General features: G+C 41.4%; 1 protein-coding gene across 1 annotated transcript; it reads left to right on the plus strand.

Annotated features, from left to right (window-relative positions):
• The first annotated feature begins 217 nt into the window (after window positions 1-217).
• LOC147985682 (uncharacterized) lies at window positions 218-4,954 on the plus strand. The gene is made up of 2 exons (XM_087544194.1): window positions 218-1,203; window positions 1,996-4,954. Exons 1-2 carry the CDS (start codon window positions 706-708, stop codon window positions 3,139-3,141), a joined length of 1,644 nt encoding a protein of 547 aa, XP_087400320.1. The 5' UTR covers window positions 218-705; the 3' UTR covers window positions 3,142-4,954.
• Window positions 4,955-14,964: the final 10,010 nt, after the last annotated feature.

The raw sequence follows: 14,964 nt of genomic DNA on the forward strand, positions 1-14,964 counted from the left end.
TAATTTGTTTCAACGCTCGCGGGTATATAGAGTTGAGTAAACTTTTTCGTTTTACCATCGAGACATTTCTAGATGATTGGTTGAGGCTCCTCACGCTTGGACACACTGATGTGTCTGCAGCTACCAACGATGCAACCGTTTTGAACTCCCCATTCGCATCACAGCCACAAAATTTGTTCCAGTCCTCCGTGTGTAGTGACTCTGTTTTATAAACAAGATTGTGATAGTGACACTTGGTCCAAGCCCATGGATATGATGGAATATCCTATTTTTCTTTGCTCACAGTGAAGAAGAGGGGCCACCCTATGTCTCGTTTACAGCGAGACGTAGGGTAGTGTTAGGAGCCCTCTTACCATCACATGCTTGGGCTGGCCCCTTGGGCCAGCTAAACGGGCCTGGCCCATTCTGGAACGACCAAGGCGATAAGAGCCTGGTAGGAGGCGGCGTCCAGGGCATCCAGTGGATCAACGAACTGGCGGCGGCGGCTACCTCTCTCCCCTATCTCCTTCCTTTTCCTTTCCTTCAGTTCATGTGTTCTTCCTTCATTAGTGTAACCATTCCTCTGTAATCACCATCATGTACTGAACCTCGTGTTGGAGTGAGATTAATCTAGAGGGAGATCGCTACTCTTACATCTGGTATACAGAGCCAGGCACCACCCTTTCCCAAATTTTTTTCCACCACCACCATCCGACAGAATCGACCATGGATCCGTTCCTCCAGGAGTATCTCGAGCGGCTCGGCGGCAGGCTCGACGCCTACACCAACGCCACCAGGTCCCTCGCCGAGAAACTGAATGCCCTTGACGTCAGTTGGGCCACCAGTTCACCCGCCGTCGTCCACAACCCACCATCAGCGACAACTTCGCCGGAGAGCACAACCTACGCGTCGGCGCCCGTCCCGGACGTCTCCGGCTCCACCACCAAGGCCCAGGAGATTCCCAAGGTCGGCCATGATGCAACCCCGGTCTGCATTGTGATGGTGCCTATCACTTGTTCGACGAAGTGCTCGACCCAGGTCGACACCACCGACAACGTCGACGAGGTCCATGATGCCGCCACCGCCCTTGACCTCGAGCCCACGGTCGACCCCATCCACCAAGCAGTCGAGCAGCTCGCCCTGGAGCAGGCAATGGCCTCTAGGGCCGAGGTCGTTTCTCATGTGACGACCAACACTGACGTCGACCCCAAGGCCGGGGCACGAGTATTCGAAGTAGAAGCGCTAACATTCCCCCTTCCTTGAGAAAGCGCTATCTCTAGACTTCCCTATAATAACTGCAATGATTTTATCCATGCTTTTCTGGCACAAACCTAGTAGTTATTTGTCCTGCTGATCTTGGGTGAACTGACGAAACCTAGAAATCGATCACTGATCCAATTTGACTACCTCTACGGGATAGACCTCAACAGAACGAATATACCATAAAATTATCGATAGATAAATATTTATTGGATACCTACCTTACCGGAAATGCTAATTTGACCTAAATTTCTGGTTAACTGCTGACTTTCTTTGCTAGCTCACCCGAAACTCTGTCTTCAGGAGGAAAGCTTGCTTGAGTACCTTACTTGAAAACAAACCGCTTGAGCTGTAACCGAAACAGAAAGGTTTGATGAGCCGCTGCTTGCTCTCTAACTGCTCTTACCGCTTCTTCTTCTTGACCTCTGCTCACTGCTGCCAATGCTGTGACTGGCGCCCCTATCTCTAAAGCTGCGGATTACAGCTCCTGATTCAAGCAGTTTTTTTTTCTGAAGTAACGCAAAAAGATTGTACTAAAGAAAGCTAGAAAGCTCAATTCCAAGCTTTAAACCTCTGGTCCACGGGTCGGTGAACGAATGGGTTTTGGGAAATCGTCAAGCAGTCTTGGGCTCCATCAATCAGTGAGGAGGAAACCAAAACCTGTTGGAGTTCCCCGCCATCACCTCGCCTAGTTTTGTAAAAGCAACAGGAAGAATTGCTCAGATACCCGTGAGTGAGGCTTACTTGGGCGTGCAGGAGCTCGATGCCCTCTCTGTATACACCTCCACCCAAGTGATGAGCAAGGCAGACCACGGCGTTGCCCTCATCATCTCCAGCGACCCTGCTTTGCCGGTGCTCACCATGTGTTCGACAGGCGGTCTAGTCCAGGATGGCGCATGGGTGAAGCCTGTTCATCTTGTGGACAAGAGAAAAACCTCGTGCCTACCATCGATACAGCACGGAATCGGGCAGCAACCATGGCTGTCACCTGTGCGAGTGAGGACCAGACACAGCAGACAGTTGTTCAGGCCTAGCCCGTGGCCGTCTTTCAGGTTTCATTTAGATGCAAGTTATCAGGAGGAGCCCTGCTCAGGTATATGTCGTCAATCACAGGAAGTTTTATGGTTCAGTTCTGAACTCGTTTTGAGGTTATTCAGAGATGTGGTTTTCCATCAAGTTTCTTGTTGTGAGGTGATTTCCATGGAAGAGTATATCAGTTGTTTGTCAGAAGCACAGTTGCAGTCTAGGAGTCCACCGGATCAGGCACCACCTAATACTAAAGCATTGAATGAATTGGCATTTCTCAATGTGGATATGTCTACAAGCATAAGTGTTGATGCATGGTTAAGCTTGAGATTCCTTGGAACAAACCATAGGCTCATTGATACTGCACCACACGCTGGTCATTGGATTTATTTGGATTTCAGCAACATAGGTTGTCAGGGTCGGCAGTCCTGTACATGCTCTATAGTGCAACTGATGGCAGTAGCTGAATATTTTGCCCATTGGGATATCATCTATGATTTTGCTAACGGATTAGAAATCTGTAGAATGCATACAAAGGCACTACAGATTGTGGATGAATTAGGTAGTACCTTTCAGGTGGAATTATGCCATGCTGGTGATCTTGAGTGCAACCTCCCTCGACACTGCATAAGGATACCCCATGTTCAGATTTTCTGCTTGTCGTCTTTGCAACAGAACACTGATGATTCATGTTTCGCTAAGCAACTATTACATGAAGTCTGCTTTATGCAGTCCTCTTATAAATTATGTGCTCAAAAGGCACCATCGGTGTTCAAGTTCAGTCACAAAATTGTTCGCTTGAAGCTACCAAATTACATGAATGAAGGCATTCCATGTGTCCAGCCAACATATTACCTTGAAGGAGGCTCTGCTTGAGCATATTTGAAACTGCACGAAGTTTGTGCTGCTGTGGTTTACATGTTTGAGGCTAGTACTATTCAGATCTGGGAGTTGTTTCTCTGTTTCGAGCGTCCACTGGACCAGGCAACACTCAATACTAAACAGATGCAGTTTGACTACAAGGACTTGCAGTTTGGTCCATGCTACGTACCGCAACAAAGTGAAGACTTTCAGTTTTATCTGGATCGAACAAAATTTCTGGGTTGCATTCCTATTTCTGATAAATTACAGGGAATTATTCATATTATGCATATGTCAATGTTTTTGAGTCAAGAAGAATTTAAAGGCAGTGGCTGTGCTTCAATCAACTTTCACACTAGCAATGCATGGGAACGGTGCTCCAATCTCCTTGGGAATTGCATAAGGATACTTCCAGTGCAGCTCTCATGCTCGTGGTTTTTGAAACGGGGCAAAACTGATTCAGGTTTCAATGGTCATGACAAGCTCCTGCACAGCAAGCAACAATTGGGTGCTCTAAGTACAACACTTCCAAGTAGTGTCTATATTCAGTTCGTGCAGTTTTGGCCATTATTGTCTTTTGCTCCAGCTGGTATCACGATGCAATGGCAGTGGGACAAGCATCAATCGCGGGACAAAAATTCACAACATACTTTTATGTTGCCTCGTCCCCTTTCTGAACCAATATTATGTGAGGTTAATCATGACTGGTATTTCGACACTCTCAAACTATTTGCGATTCAGGCTGTACAATTTGCAACAGAAATTCATTATTCAGATTCCAGTCTATTTGGTACTGTATCATTCTCCTTTGGGCATAAACAAATGTTTTGCTGGACTCCAGATACATCAGTTAGTGGCGACCACCTTGAGCAATTGTGGGATCCTGGAGGCCTTGCAAGCTATATATGCAGTACAGGTGCATTGACTTCCCTGATGCATTACTTGTTTGCAGTCTGGCTTGCATATGCGACTCCTATATGCATCCAGTTGGGAATGGAGAAGCCAATGGCTAGCGACGAACTAAATCAGGGGATGACCATCCATTTCTTGCCTGGAACATTGGAGCTTGAATGCAGACTTGACAAGCTCATAGCAATACAGGGGTTCTTGCTGCCATTATATTGCCAGTCATGCAAGTCCATGAGGAGCGGAAAAATCTGTGTGTGGGGCACACCTCATGGTCTAGGATGCTTCACAGTTGTCCAGGAAGGCTATGGGACTTCAGCTTCCAATCGAGGCACTTTTCAAGGAGGGAGGGTTTTCATCACCAATGTCGTTGTCGCCATCGTGCAAGGCTCCATCCACCACAAGTACTATCTCAACTTTGATCAAGACTATGTTGGCAACGACCACTTCTGCGGCGCCTCTTGGGATGGAGTCACCATCGGCCATGGCTACTCCAACCTTGTCGTTCAAGTCAACCCGGACTTCGACTACCATCAAGACTTCAAGCTAGTTAAGGAACGCCGCATGCAATGGGATCCTGGCGGCTCTCGGTGGTGTCGGCTTGGGGTCAAGCCGCATTCAAGGAGGGGGATGTTAGGAGCCCTCCTACCATCACATGCTTGGGCTGGCCCCTTGGGCCAGCTAAACGGGCCTGGCCCATTCTGGAACGACCAAGGTGATAAGAGCCTGGGAGGAGGCGACGTCTAGGGCATCCAGTGGATCAACGAACCGGCGGCGGCTACCTCTCTCCCCTATCTCCTTCCTTTCCCTTTCCTCCAGTTCATGTGTTCTTCCTCCATTAGTGTAACCATTCCTCTGTAATCACCATCATGTACTGAACCTTGTGTTGGAGTGAGATTAATCTAGAGGGAGATCGCTACTATTACAGGTAGCCTCGCCTAAGGCTAGCCCGAGATAAGCCAGTCCAGGCACGCGGGAGGCCACAATCTTCTTTTTCACGTTTTTTTGTTTTTGGTTTCTCTTTTTTTACTTTTGTTTATATTTCTAGATATTCTAAATCAATACTTTACAACAAAACACTTCTTTACATATTTAAAAAAGGGCGCTGCTACGCGTCCACCGACTGATCCGCGCGATACGTCCGCCACCTCGATGGCTGTTCGATCTACGCGCGCGCAGCTGTCCGATCGATCTCCCGGAATGTGGCTCGGTCGCCTCCCCACTCATTAATTCCTGAAACAATGGACGTGTTGCAGAAAGAAGCGCTTTGTCCCGACCCCGACAGACCTGTGCCTAGCGCGGCGCCGCCCCCAACCACCGCAAAATCAGCCGCCGCCGGCGTGGGGGGGCCTTCATGGCGCACCACATCACGCGCCAAATGGTAGGGTCGGACGCCAATCTAGCTCACCGAGGACCCCTGCTTGGAGAACGGGTGCGGCCCTTTCTCAGCTCCAAGCGTCGCCGGGGGGCTTCCGCTGCGAGTTGGATCTTCCACTTGGTTCACAAGTCCTCCGGTGCTGTTTCCTAAAGCTCCATCGAGCAGATCCCATCAACAATCTTTGATGAGATCCTGTTTCTGAAACACTAGCTCTGTTCCACTCTGAAACATGAACACCTATGTGAAAAACAGAGCAATGAGCCTCCCAAATTTTAGTTGCACATGAGCCTCCACATTTCCTGAAACATTAATAATGGCTCTGCAACAATTACTTTGTTGCAAAACCACTGAAGTGTTGTTTTCGCCAGAATTTTTTAATTTTGCCTTCAACATTTTTTGCAACATAGATGATGTTGCGGGAGGACTTTTGCAAAGATGGTGGTGTTGCGGATTATTTTTTTCTATCTTCACCTTTTTTTTTGCAACATAGATGTTGTTCCGGGAGGATTTTTGCAACAAGAATAATGTTGCAGAATTTTTTTCACTGAAAAGATGGTGTTGTTTGCTGTATGAATCAAGAAATTAACGCAACAAAGTCATTGTTGCGGGAGGACTTTTGCAACAAAGCCGTTGTTGCGAAAAGTATAAAAAAACATCCTGATTGGAGCAACGATGGAAGGCGAGAGCGGAGTCTAGAGCGGCGCAACAAGGCTGATGGTGACTGGAGCGGAGCTCGGGCGTGCGTGCTCGAGCAGCAGCCATGGCTGCAAGCGGGGGTAAGGAGACGGAGAATACACAAGGAAAGGATAAGAGGACAAGGACACGTGTTGGACATAGGAGGCGGCGAACGCAGTGCGTGTTATCCGCCGGCTGAACAATAGCATTTAGAAAATATTTCTAATATATACAAAAAACTGTATAGAAAAAATACATGTATATGACAGAAGTTTATTATGTATCTAAAAATCTTAATCTTGTATTAAATGTTAATAATTATTTAAAAAATGTTAAATGTATAGAAAGTCGACCATATATTCATGAATTGTTAATATTGTATATGAAAAATATCATCAAGCCTTTGAAAAATGTTAAATGTGTATAGAAAAAATGCTGACCATGCATTTGAAAAAATGATCAAGCATTTGAGCAATTTTAATATGCTCCCTTTTACCCCCTCTTTACGTATGGAAGGTAAGAGTATATAATAGATTTGAGCCGTTGATCTCATTAATTAGTAGTTTGATTAACACTTACCTTCTTATCTTATATGTAAAAAAAAGAGGGTAAGAGGGAGCATGTTAAAATTTGCTTAATTTAATATTAAAAAATCTTGATCATGTATTAAAAAAATAATTTTGAATTTCAAAAATGTTACTCAAGCATTTTAAAAATGTTTAATGTGCATAGATTTTTCTTACCATCTATACAATTTTTTTAGTTATGTATTTAAAAAATGTTAAACATGTATTAATTTTTTGTTACATATATACCAAAAATATACCATATGTATGGAAACAGAGAAACCCGAGAAAGAAACAAATAAAAATAAAGAAAATCAATGTAAACAAGAAAGAAACAAAGAAATGAAGACAAAGAAAAAATAACAATGAAAACGGACAAAGAAATGAAGAAAAGCAAAGAAAACCCGCTAAAAATGAAGAAAACCGGTGAAAAAAAATAAAAACGAAGGAAAATAGGTGAAGAAACAGTAAAAAACTACAAAAAAAAGAAAAACAAAAAACGAAAAAAGGGATAAGTACGAACGAAGCAAAATGCAATGAACGACAACCTGCGAGCGATTGAATGCATTGCAAAGGGACGGCCCAATGCTGCAGCGCATAATTGAAAAGCTTCAGGCCAGATGATACTCTCGCTGTAAGCCAGATATAGCGTTTCCGTAGGAATTGCAAGCCCTTCCTGCAACTTGGGCCGTCCAATTATTTTCATTGCTTTTTGTGTTTTCTCTTTGGTTTTCAACACTTTTCTGTCAGATTATTTTATCTCAGTGTTTTCTGTCTTCTTACGGTTTCTGGTTTTTTCTCTCTGGATATTTTTCAAAGAAACTATGAACTTTTAATTGGTAATTTTGTAAAATCCATGAAACTTTTAATATTTGTGTTGTTTTTAAAATCAGTGATCATCTTTAAAATTCTGAAAATAATTAGTATGTGAACAAATTTGGAGGATAACTTTGAATGTATGATTTTTATTTCGTAATATAATTTTAAAAACTTTTCATGAAATAATTTTAATATTAACTAGGATGTTAGAAAACTCTGCCGCAAACCCTACAAAAATTGTTTGTCCACCGCATGCAACGTGGGCCAGCCCTCATACATTTTGTGGGGACTATTTATCACCTATGCCGATGATTTTATTCGCTCGACCGAATGGGCAAAAAAAAATATTCAGAGCTCAGTGTTGAGTCATACTTTTTTTTTCCTGATAAATCACTTGTAACTTTATTCAAACTTGACAACCATTACAACTAAAATGCTTTGGACCATGAAGCCTATAAATTACAAAATAACTCTTATGACTAAGAATTACAACGAAATCTTTTGGAGGCCTGTTAATGTTGAGATTTCAACAAAAACACCGCAATTAGACTGGTGTAGTGGCATCTCCACCAATATAGCCGCACCTACTTTTTTGAAAAAGTCTAAAGCCATATATTAAGCATTACAAGTCCTTACAAATATATTCATACAAAAATAATAATTATTATGTTCATATTCTTTGGGGTGTCGAAGTCATCTTCCTCCTACATCCATCGAAGGCGGGCCGTGAGCATAGCTAGATGACACCTTTGGGCCTTCGGCTCGGCATGAAAAACTTTTTTTTAACCTAGGAGCTTGTAGAAGCAGCGGCCAGAAAGTTGTCGATGCAGCCCAAGTGAGGCCTACGACTGCAATCTGTGAAGCAAATCGCCGCCCGGAGAAGAAAATATCGATAAAGGCCTGTAAAAACGCCATGGATAAATTTGTTCTTTTTGTTCAACAAGTTGTGCAACAATAACATCCTTAGCATCAATACGAACATGTTTAGCAGCAAGCCTAGATAAAATCATATCAACCTTATCATTCAAGCAAGCAATATCCTCCACATAGTGTACATTTATTATTATCATTTGGAGTTCTTTAGGTGTGCCATTAGGCATAATTGGTTATCATCTAATCAAGAAGCTTCGTAGCGCTTCCGAAAGTAATTGCCATAAAGGTGCCACCTATAGTAAAGTCTATCTAATTTCTGTTGGGGAACGTAGTATTTCAAAAAAAAATCCCACGATTATGCAAGATCTATCTAGGAGAAGTATAGCAACGAGCGGGGAAAGTGTGTCCGAGTACCCTCGTAGACCGAAAGCAGAAGCGTTTAGTAACGCGGTTGATGTAGTCGAACGTCTTCGCGATCCAACCGATCCAAGCACCGAACGTATGGCACCTCCGCATTCAGCACACGTTCAGCTCGATGACGTCCCTCGATCTCTTGATCCAGTTGAGGACGAGGGAGAGTTCCGTCAGCACGACAGCATGGTGACGGTGATGATGAAGTTACCGGCGCAGGGCTTCGCCTAAGCACTACGACGATATGACCGAGGTGTGTAACTGTGGAGGGGGGCACCGCACACGGCTAAGAGATGGCTTGGTGTGTCTTTGGGGTGCCCCCTGATACGTCTCCAGCGTATCTATAATTTTTTATTGTTCCATGCTATTATATTACCAACCTTAGATGTTTTATATGCTATTTTATATGATTTTTGGGATTAACCTATTAACCTGGAGCCCAGTGCCAGTTTCTGTTTTTTCCTTGTTTTAGAATATCGCAGAAAAGGAAAATCAACGAAGTCCAATTGACCTGAAACTTCACGGAACTTATTTTTGGATCAGAAGAAGCCCAGAAGACATGGAGTCCACGTAAGGGAAGCTTCGAGGAGGCCACGAGGTAGGGGGGCGCCCACCCCCCTGGGCGCGCCCTCCACCCTCGTGGGCCCCTCGTGGCTCCCTTGACGTACTTCTTCCGCCTATATATCTCCATATACCCTAAAAAATCTGAGAGCACAATAGATCGGGAGTTCCGTCGCCAGAAGCCTTCGTAGCCACCGAAAGCCAATCTAGACCCGTTCCGGCACCCTGCCAGAGGGGGCAATCCGTCTTCGGTGGCCATCTTCATCATCCCGGTGCTCTCCATGACAAGGAGGGAGTAGTTCTCCCTCGGGGCTGAGGGTATGTACCAGTAGCTATGTGTTTGATCTCTCTCTCTCTCTCTCGTGTTCTTGAGGTGATACGATCTTGATGTATCGCGAGCTTTGCTATTATATTTGGATCCTATGATGTTTCTTCCCCCCCCTCTACTCTCTTGTAATGAATTCAGTTTCCCCTTTGAAGTTATCTTATCGGATCGAGTCTTTAAAGATTTGAGAACACTTGATGTATGTCTTGCCGTGCGTATCTGTGGTGACAATGGGATATCACGTGATTCACTTGATGTATGTTTTGGTGATCAACTTGTGGGTTCCGCCCATGAACCTATGCATAGGGGTTGGCACATGTTTTCGTCGTGATTCTCTGATAGAAACTTTGGGGCACTCTTTGAGGTTCTATGTGTTGGTTGAATAGATGAATCTGAGATTGTGTGACACATATCATATAATCATACCCGCGGATACTTGAGGTGACATTGGAGTATCTAGGTGACATTAGGGTTTTGGTTGATTTGTGTCTTAAGATGTTATTCTAGTATGAACTCTAGGGCTATTTGTGACACTTATAGGAAAAGCCCAACGGATTGATTGGAAAGAATAACTTTGAGGTGGTTTCGTACCCTACCATAATCTCTTCGTTCGTTCTCCGCTATTAGTGACTTTGGAGTGACTCTTTGTTGCATGTTGAGGGATAGTTATGTGATCCAATTATGTTAGTATTGTTGAGGGAACTTGCACTAGTGAAAGTATGAACCCTAGGCCTTATTTCCTATTATTGCAATATCGTTTATGCTCACTTTTATCATTAGTTACATTGCTGTTTTTACATTTTCAGGTTACAAAAACCTTTATCTACTATCCATATACCACTTGTATCACCATCTCTTCGCCGAACTAGTGCACCTATACAATTTACCATTGTATCGGGTGTGTTGGGGACACAAGAGACTCTTTGTTATTTGGTTGCACGGTTGCTTGAGAGAGACCATCTTCATCCTACGCCTCCTACGGATTGATAAACCTTAGGTCATCCACTTGAGGGAAATTTGCTACTGTCCTACAACCTCTGCACTTGGAGGCCCAACAACGTCTACAAGAACAAGGTTGTGTAGTTGACCTCAAGCTCTTTTCTGGCGCCGTTGCCGGGGAGGTTAGCGCTTGAAGGTATATCTTTAGATCTTGCAATCGAGTCTTTTACTTTCTTGTTTTATCACTAGTTTAGTTTATAAAAGAAAATTACAAAAAAATGGAATTAAGTTTGTCTCATATGCTTCACCTTTTTAATATCTTTCGTAAGTATGATGGAAAGGAAAATTGTGCTCAAGTGCTAGAAGAAGAAATCTATAAAATGTTTGGCACTAAATATTTGAATGATGAGCATGATTGCAATGTTGTTAGTACGAATTCTTTGAATATCCATGATACTAATGATGATTGCACTAGTTATGATGAAAATGTCTCCTATAAACATGTCAATTTTTGTGGAGTGCATTGGGTTTGTACGCACACACCAAATAGTGAAGATAGATATTGCAAGAGGCATAAGTACTTAGAAACTAAATTGTTGCAAGAAAGGCTAGATGAATATGCTGAAAATTTAAATTATATTGGCCATACTTGTGAGCTTTGTAATGAACATGATCATTTCAATACCCAATGCAAATTGTTTCATGACCGTATCGTGTCCAAAAATTGTGATGACTTGATTTCCCTTGCACATCATAATGAACTTAGTTTGCTTATGAGTTACGAAGAAATGAAATGTATAACTAATTTTCTTCCAGAATTTGCCCGTTATAAACTTCTTGGATTTGATCTAGAGGAAATTTATATGTATTGTGCGGTGAATTGTATTGAAAATCCTTATATTGTCAACTACATAAAGAAAAGAAAAGAAATAGAAGATGAAGATAATACTAATGAAAGGGAAGAGACTTCCCAATATCCTCCCATTATTTCTTATGATGAATCAGGTAACGAGGAGGAGCCTCCTATTCAACCAATCTCATTAATAAGGAGCTCCAAAAAGAGGATTGAACCCACACATGATGTGGTGAAGAAAAAGAAAAGAAAAAGGAAGAGAGGTAAAAAGATATCTCCCCCAAATAATGCTACTCCTATTACTATTGTGCCTCATGAAAATATAATTGTGGAAGATAATGATACTTCTTATGATCTTGAAAATCTTTTTGGCACTTGCTTGGAAGAATATGATAATTGCTATACCATTGGTGCTATCCATACTATTGATGATGAAAGTGATTATGCTTATGATACGAAAAGGCCCAAGCTTGGGGATGCTATGTTTGATGAGGATGACATATTTTAGAATATATTTGCTGAAATTAATGTTTGTCCCAAGCTTGGGGATGCTACGTTTAATGAAGATGATATTTTTAGTCTCCCAAGTTTTTATATGCAAATTTATAATGATGATACCATGCCTCCAACTTATGATGATTATTCTGATGATACTTATGCTATAAAAAGTAGTATTATATTTATAAAACTTGTCATGATTATGGTTACCCCTTTTATGAACATTACTATTTTAATGTGGAAACAATTTATAGTATCCAAGTCTCTTATGATACTCCCACTATCCCGAATGAGAAGAATTTTGCTTATGTGGAGAGTAATAAAAATTCTATGCTTGTAGAACATGAAAAAAATGCTTTATGTGATAGTTATATTGTTGAATTCATTCATGATGCTACTGAAAATTATTATGAGGGAGGAACACATGCTTGTAGGAATTGCAATAATATTAAGTTTCCTCTCTATGTGCTTAAAGTTTTGAAGTTATGCTTGTTTTACCTTCCTATGCAAGTTGATTCTTGTTCCCACAAGTTGTTTTCTCACAAAATCCCTATGCATAGGAAGAGGGTTAGGCTTAAATGTTCTATTCATATTATTCATGATGCTCTTTTTATGTTACAATTCTTATCCTTTATGTGAGCATCATTGAAATCATCATGCCTAGCTAGGGGCATTAAACGATAGCGCTTGTTGGGAGGCAACCCAATTTTATTTTATTTTCCTTGATTTTTGCTCCAGTTTAGTAATAAATAATTCATCTAGTCTCTCTTTATATGTGGTTTTATGCTTTTAATTAGTGTTTGTGCCAAGTAGAACCTTTGGGAAGACTTGGGGAAAGTCTTGTTGATCATGCTGTAAAAAACAGAAACTTTAGCGCTCACGAGAATTGCTACCATTTTTATTTGGAGAGTGCTATTTAGTTAATTTTTTTTTCAGATGATTAATAGATAAATTCCTCAGGTCCAGCAATTTATTTGAGAATTTTATGAGTTCCAGAAGTATACGTTTGATCCAGATTACTACAGACTGTTCTGTTTTTGACAGATTCTGTTTTTCATGTGTTGTTTACTTATTTTGATGAATCTATGGCTAGTAAAATAGTTTATAAACCATAGAGAAGTTGGAATACAATAGGTTTAATACCAATATAAATAAAAGAATGAGTTCATTACAGTACCTTGAAGTGGTTATTTATTTTCTTATACTAATGGAGCTTACGAGTTTTCTGTTAAGTTTTGTGTTGTGAAGTTCTCAAGTTTTGGGTAAGGATTCGATGGACTATGGAATAAGGAGTGGAAAGAGCCTAAGCTTGGGGATGCCCAAGGCACCCCAAGGTAATATTCAATGATAGCTAAGAGACTAAGCTTGGGGATGCCCCGGAAGGCATCCCCTCTTTCGTCTTCGTTCATCGGTAACTTTAATTGGAGCTATATTTTTATTCACCACATGATATGTGTTTTGCTTGGAGCGTCATTTTATTTTGTTTAGTTTTACTTGCTGTTTGAATAAAATACCAAGATCTGAAATTATTAAATGTTAGAGGGTCTTCACATAGTTGCATAATTATTCGACTACTCATTGAGCTTCACTTATATCTTTCGGAGTAGTTTGTCATTTGCTCTAGTGCTTCAATTATATCTTTTTAGAGCACAGTGGTGGTTTTATTTTATAGAAATAATTGATCTCTCATGATTCACTTATATTATTTTGAGAGTTTTAAATAGCATGGTAATTTGCTTAAATAATCCTAATATGCTAGGCATCCAAGAATAGTAAAAACTTTCATATAAAGTATTGAATACTAAGAGAAGTTTGATGCTTGATGATTGTTTTGAGATACGGAGATGGTGATATTAAAGTCATGCTATTTGAGTAGTTGTGAATTTGAGAAATACTTGTGTTGAAGCTTGTGATTCCCGTAGCATGCACGTATTGTGAACCGTTATGTGATGAAGTCGGAGCATGATTTATTTATTGATTGTCCTCCTTATAAGTGGCGGTCGGGGACGAGCGATGGTCTTTTCCTACCAATCTATCCCCCTAGGAGCATGCGCGTAGTACTTTGTTTCGATAACTAATAGATTTTTGCAATAAGTATGTGAGTTCTTTATGACTAATGTTGAGTCCATGGATTATACGCACTCTCACCCTTCCACCATTGCTAGCCTCTCTAGTACCGCGCAACTTTCGCCGGTACCATAAACCCACCATATACCTTCCTCAAAACAGTCACCATACCTACCTATTATGGCATTTCCATAGCCATTCCGAGATATATTGCCATGCAACTTTCCACCGTTCCGTTATTATGACACGCTTCATCATTGTCATATTGCTTGCATGATCATGTAGTTGACATTGTATTTGTGGCAAAGCCACCGTTCATAATTCTTTCATACATGTTACTCATGCATCATTGCACATCCCGGTACACCACCGGAGGCATTCATATAGAGTCATATCTTGTCCTAAGTATCGAGTTGTAATTCTTGAGTTGTAAGAAAATAAAAGTGTGATGATCATCATTATTAGAGCATTGTCCCAGTGAGGAAAGGATGATGGAGACTATGATTCCCCCACAAGTCGGGATGAGACTCCGAACGAAAATAAATAAATAAATAAATAAATAAAAGAGGCCAAAGAAGCCCAAATAAAAAAAGAGGAAAAAGAGGCCATAAAAAAAGAAGGCCCAAATAAAAAAATAAAAAAAGAGAGAAAAAGAGAGAAGGGGCAATGCTACTATCCTTTTACCACACTTGTGCTTCAAAGTAGCACCATGATCTTCATGATAGAGAGTCTCCGATGTTATCACTTTCTTATACTAGTGAGAATCTTTCATTATAGAACTTGACTTGTATATTCCAATGATGGGCTTCCTCAAAATGCCCCAGGTCTTCGTGAGCAACCGAGTTGGATGCACACCCACTAGTTTCTTTTGTTGAGCTTTCATACATTTATAGCTCTAGTGCATCCGTTGCATGGCAATCCCTACTCACTCACATTGATATCTATTGATGGGCATCTCCATAGCCCG

Source organism: Triticum urartu, chromosome 2A (genome assembly GCF_056163025.1).
Source record: "Triticum urartu cultivar PI428250 chromosome 2A, HENAU_Tu73, whole genome shotgun sequence".
Classification (NCBI taxonomy): domain Eukaryota; kingdom Viridiplantae; phylum Streptophyta; class Magnoliopsida; order Poales; family Poaceae; genus Triticum; species Triticum urartu.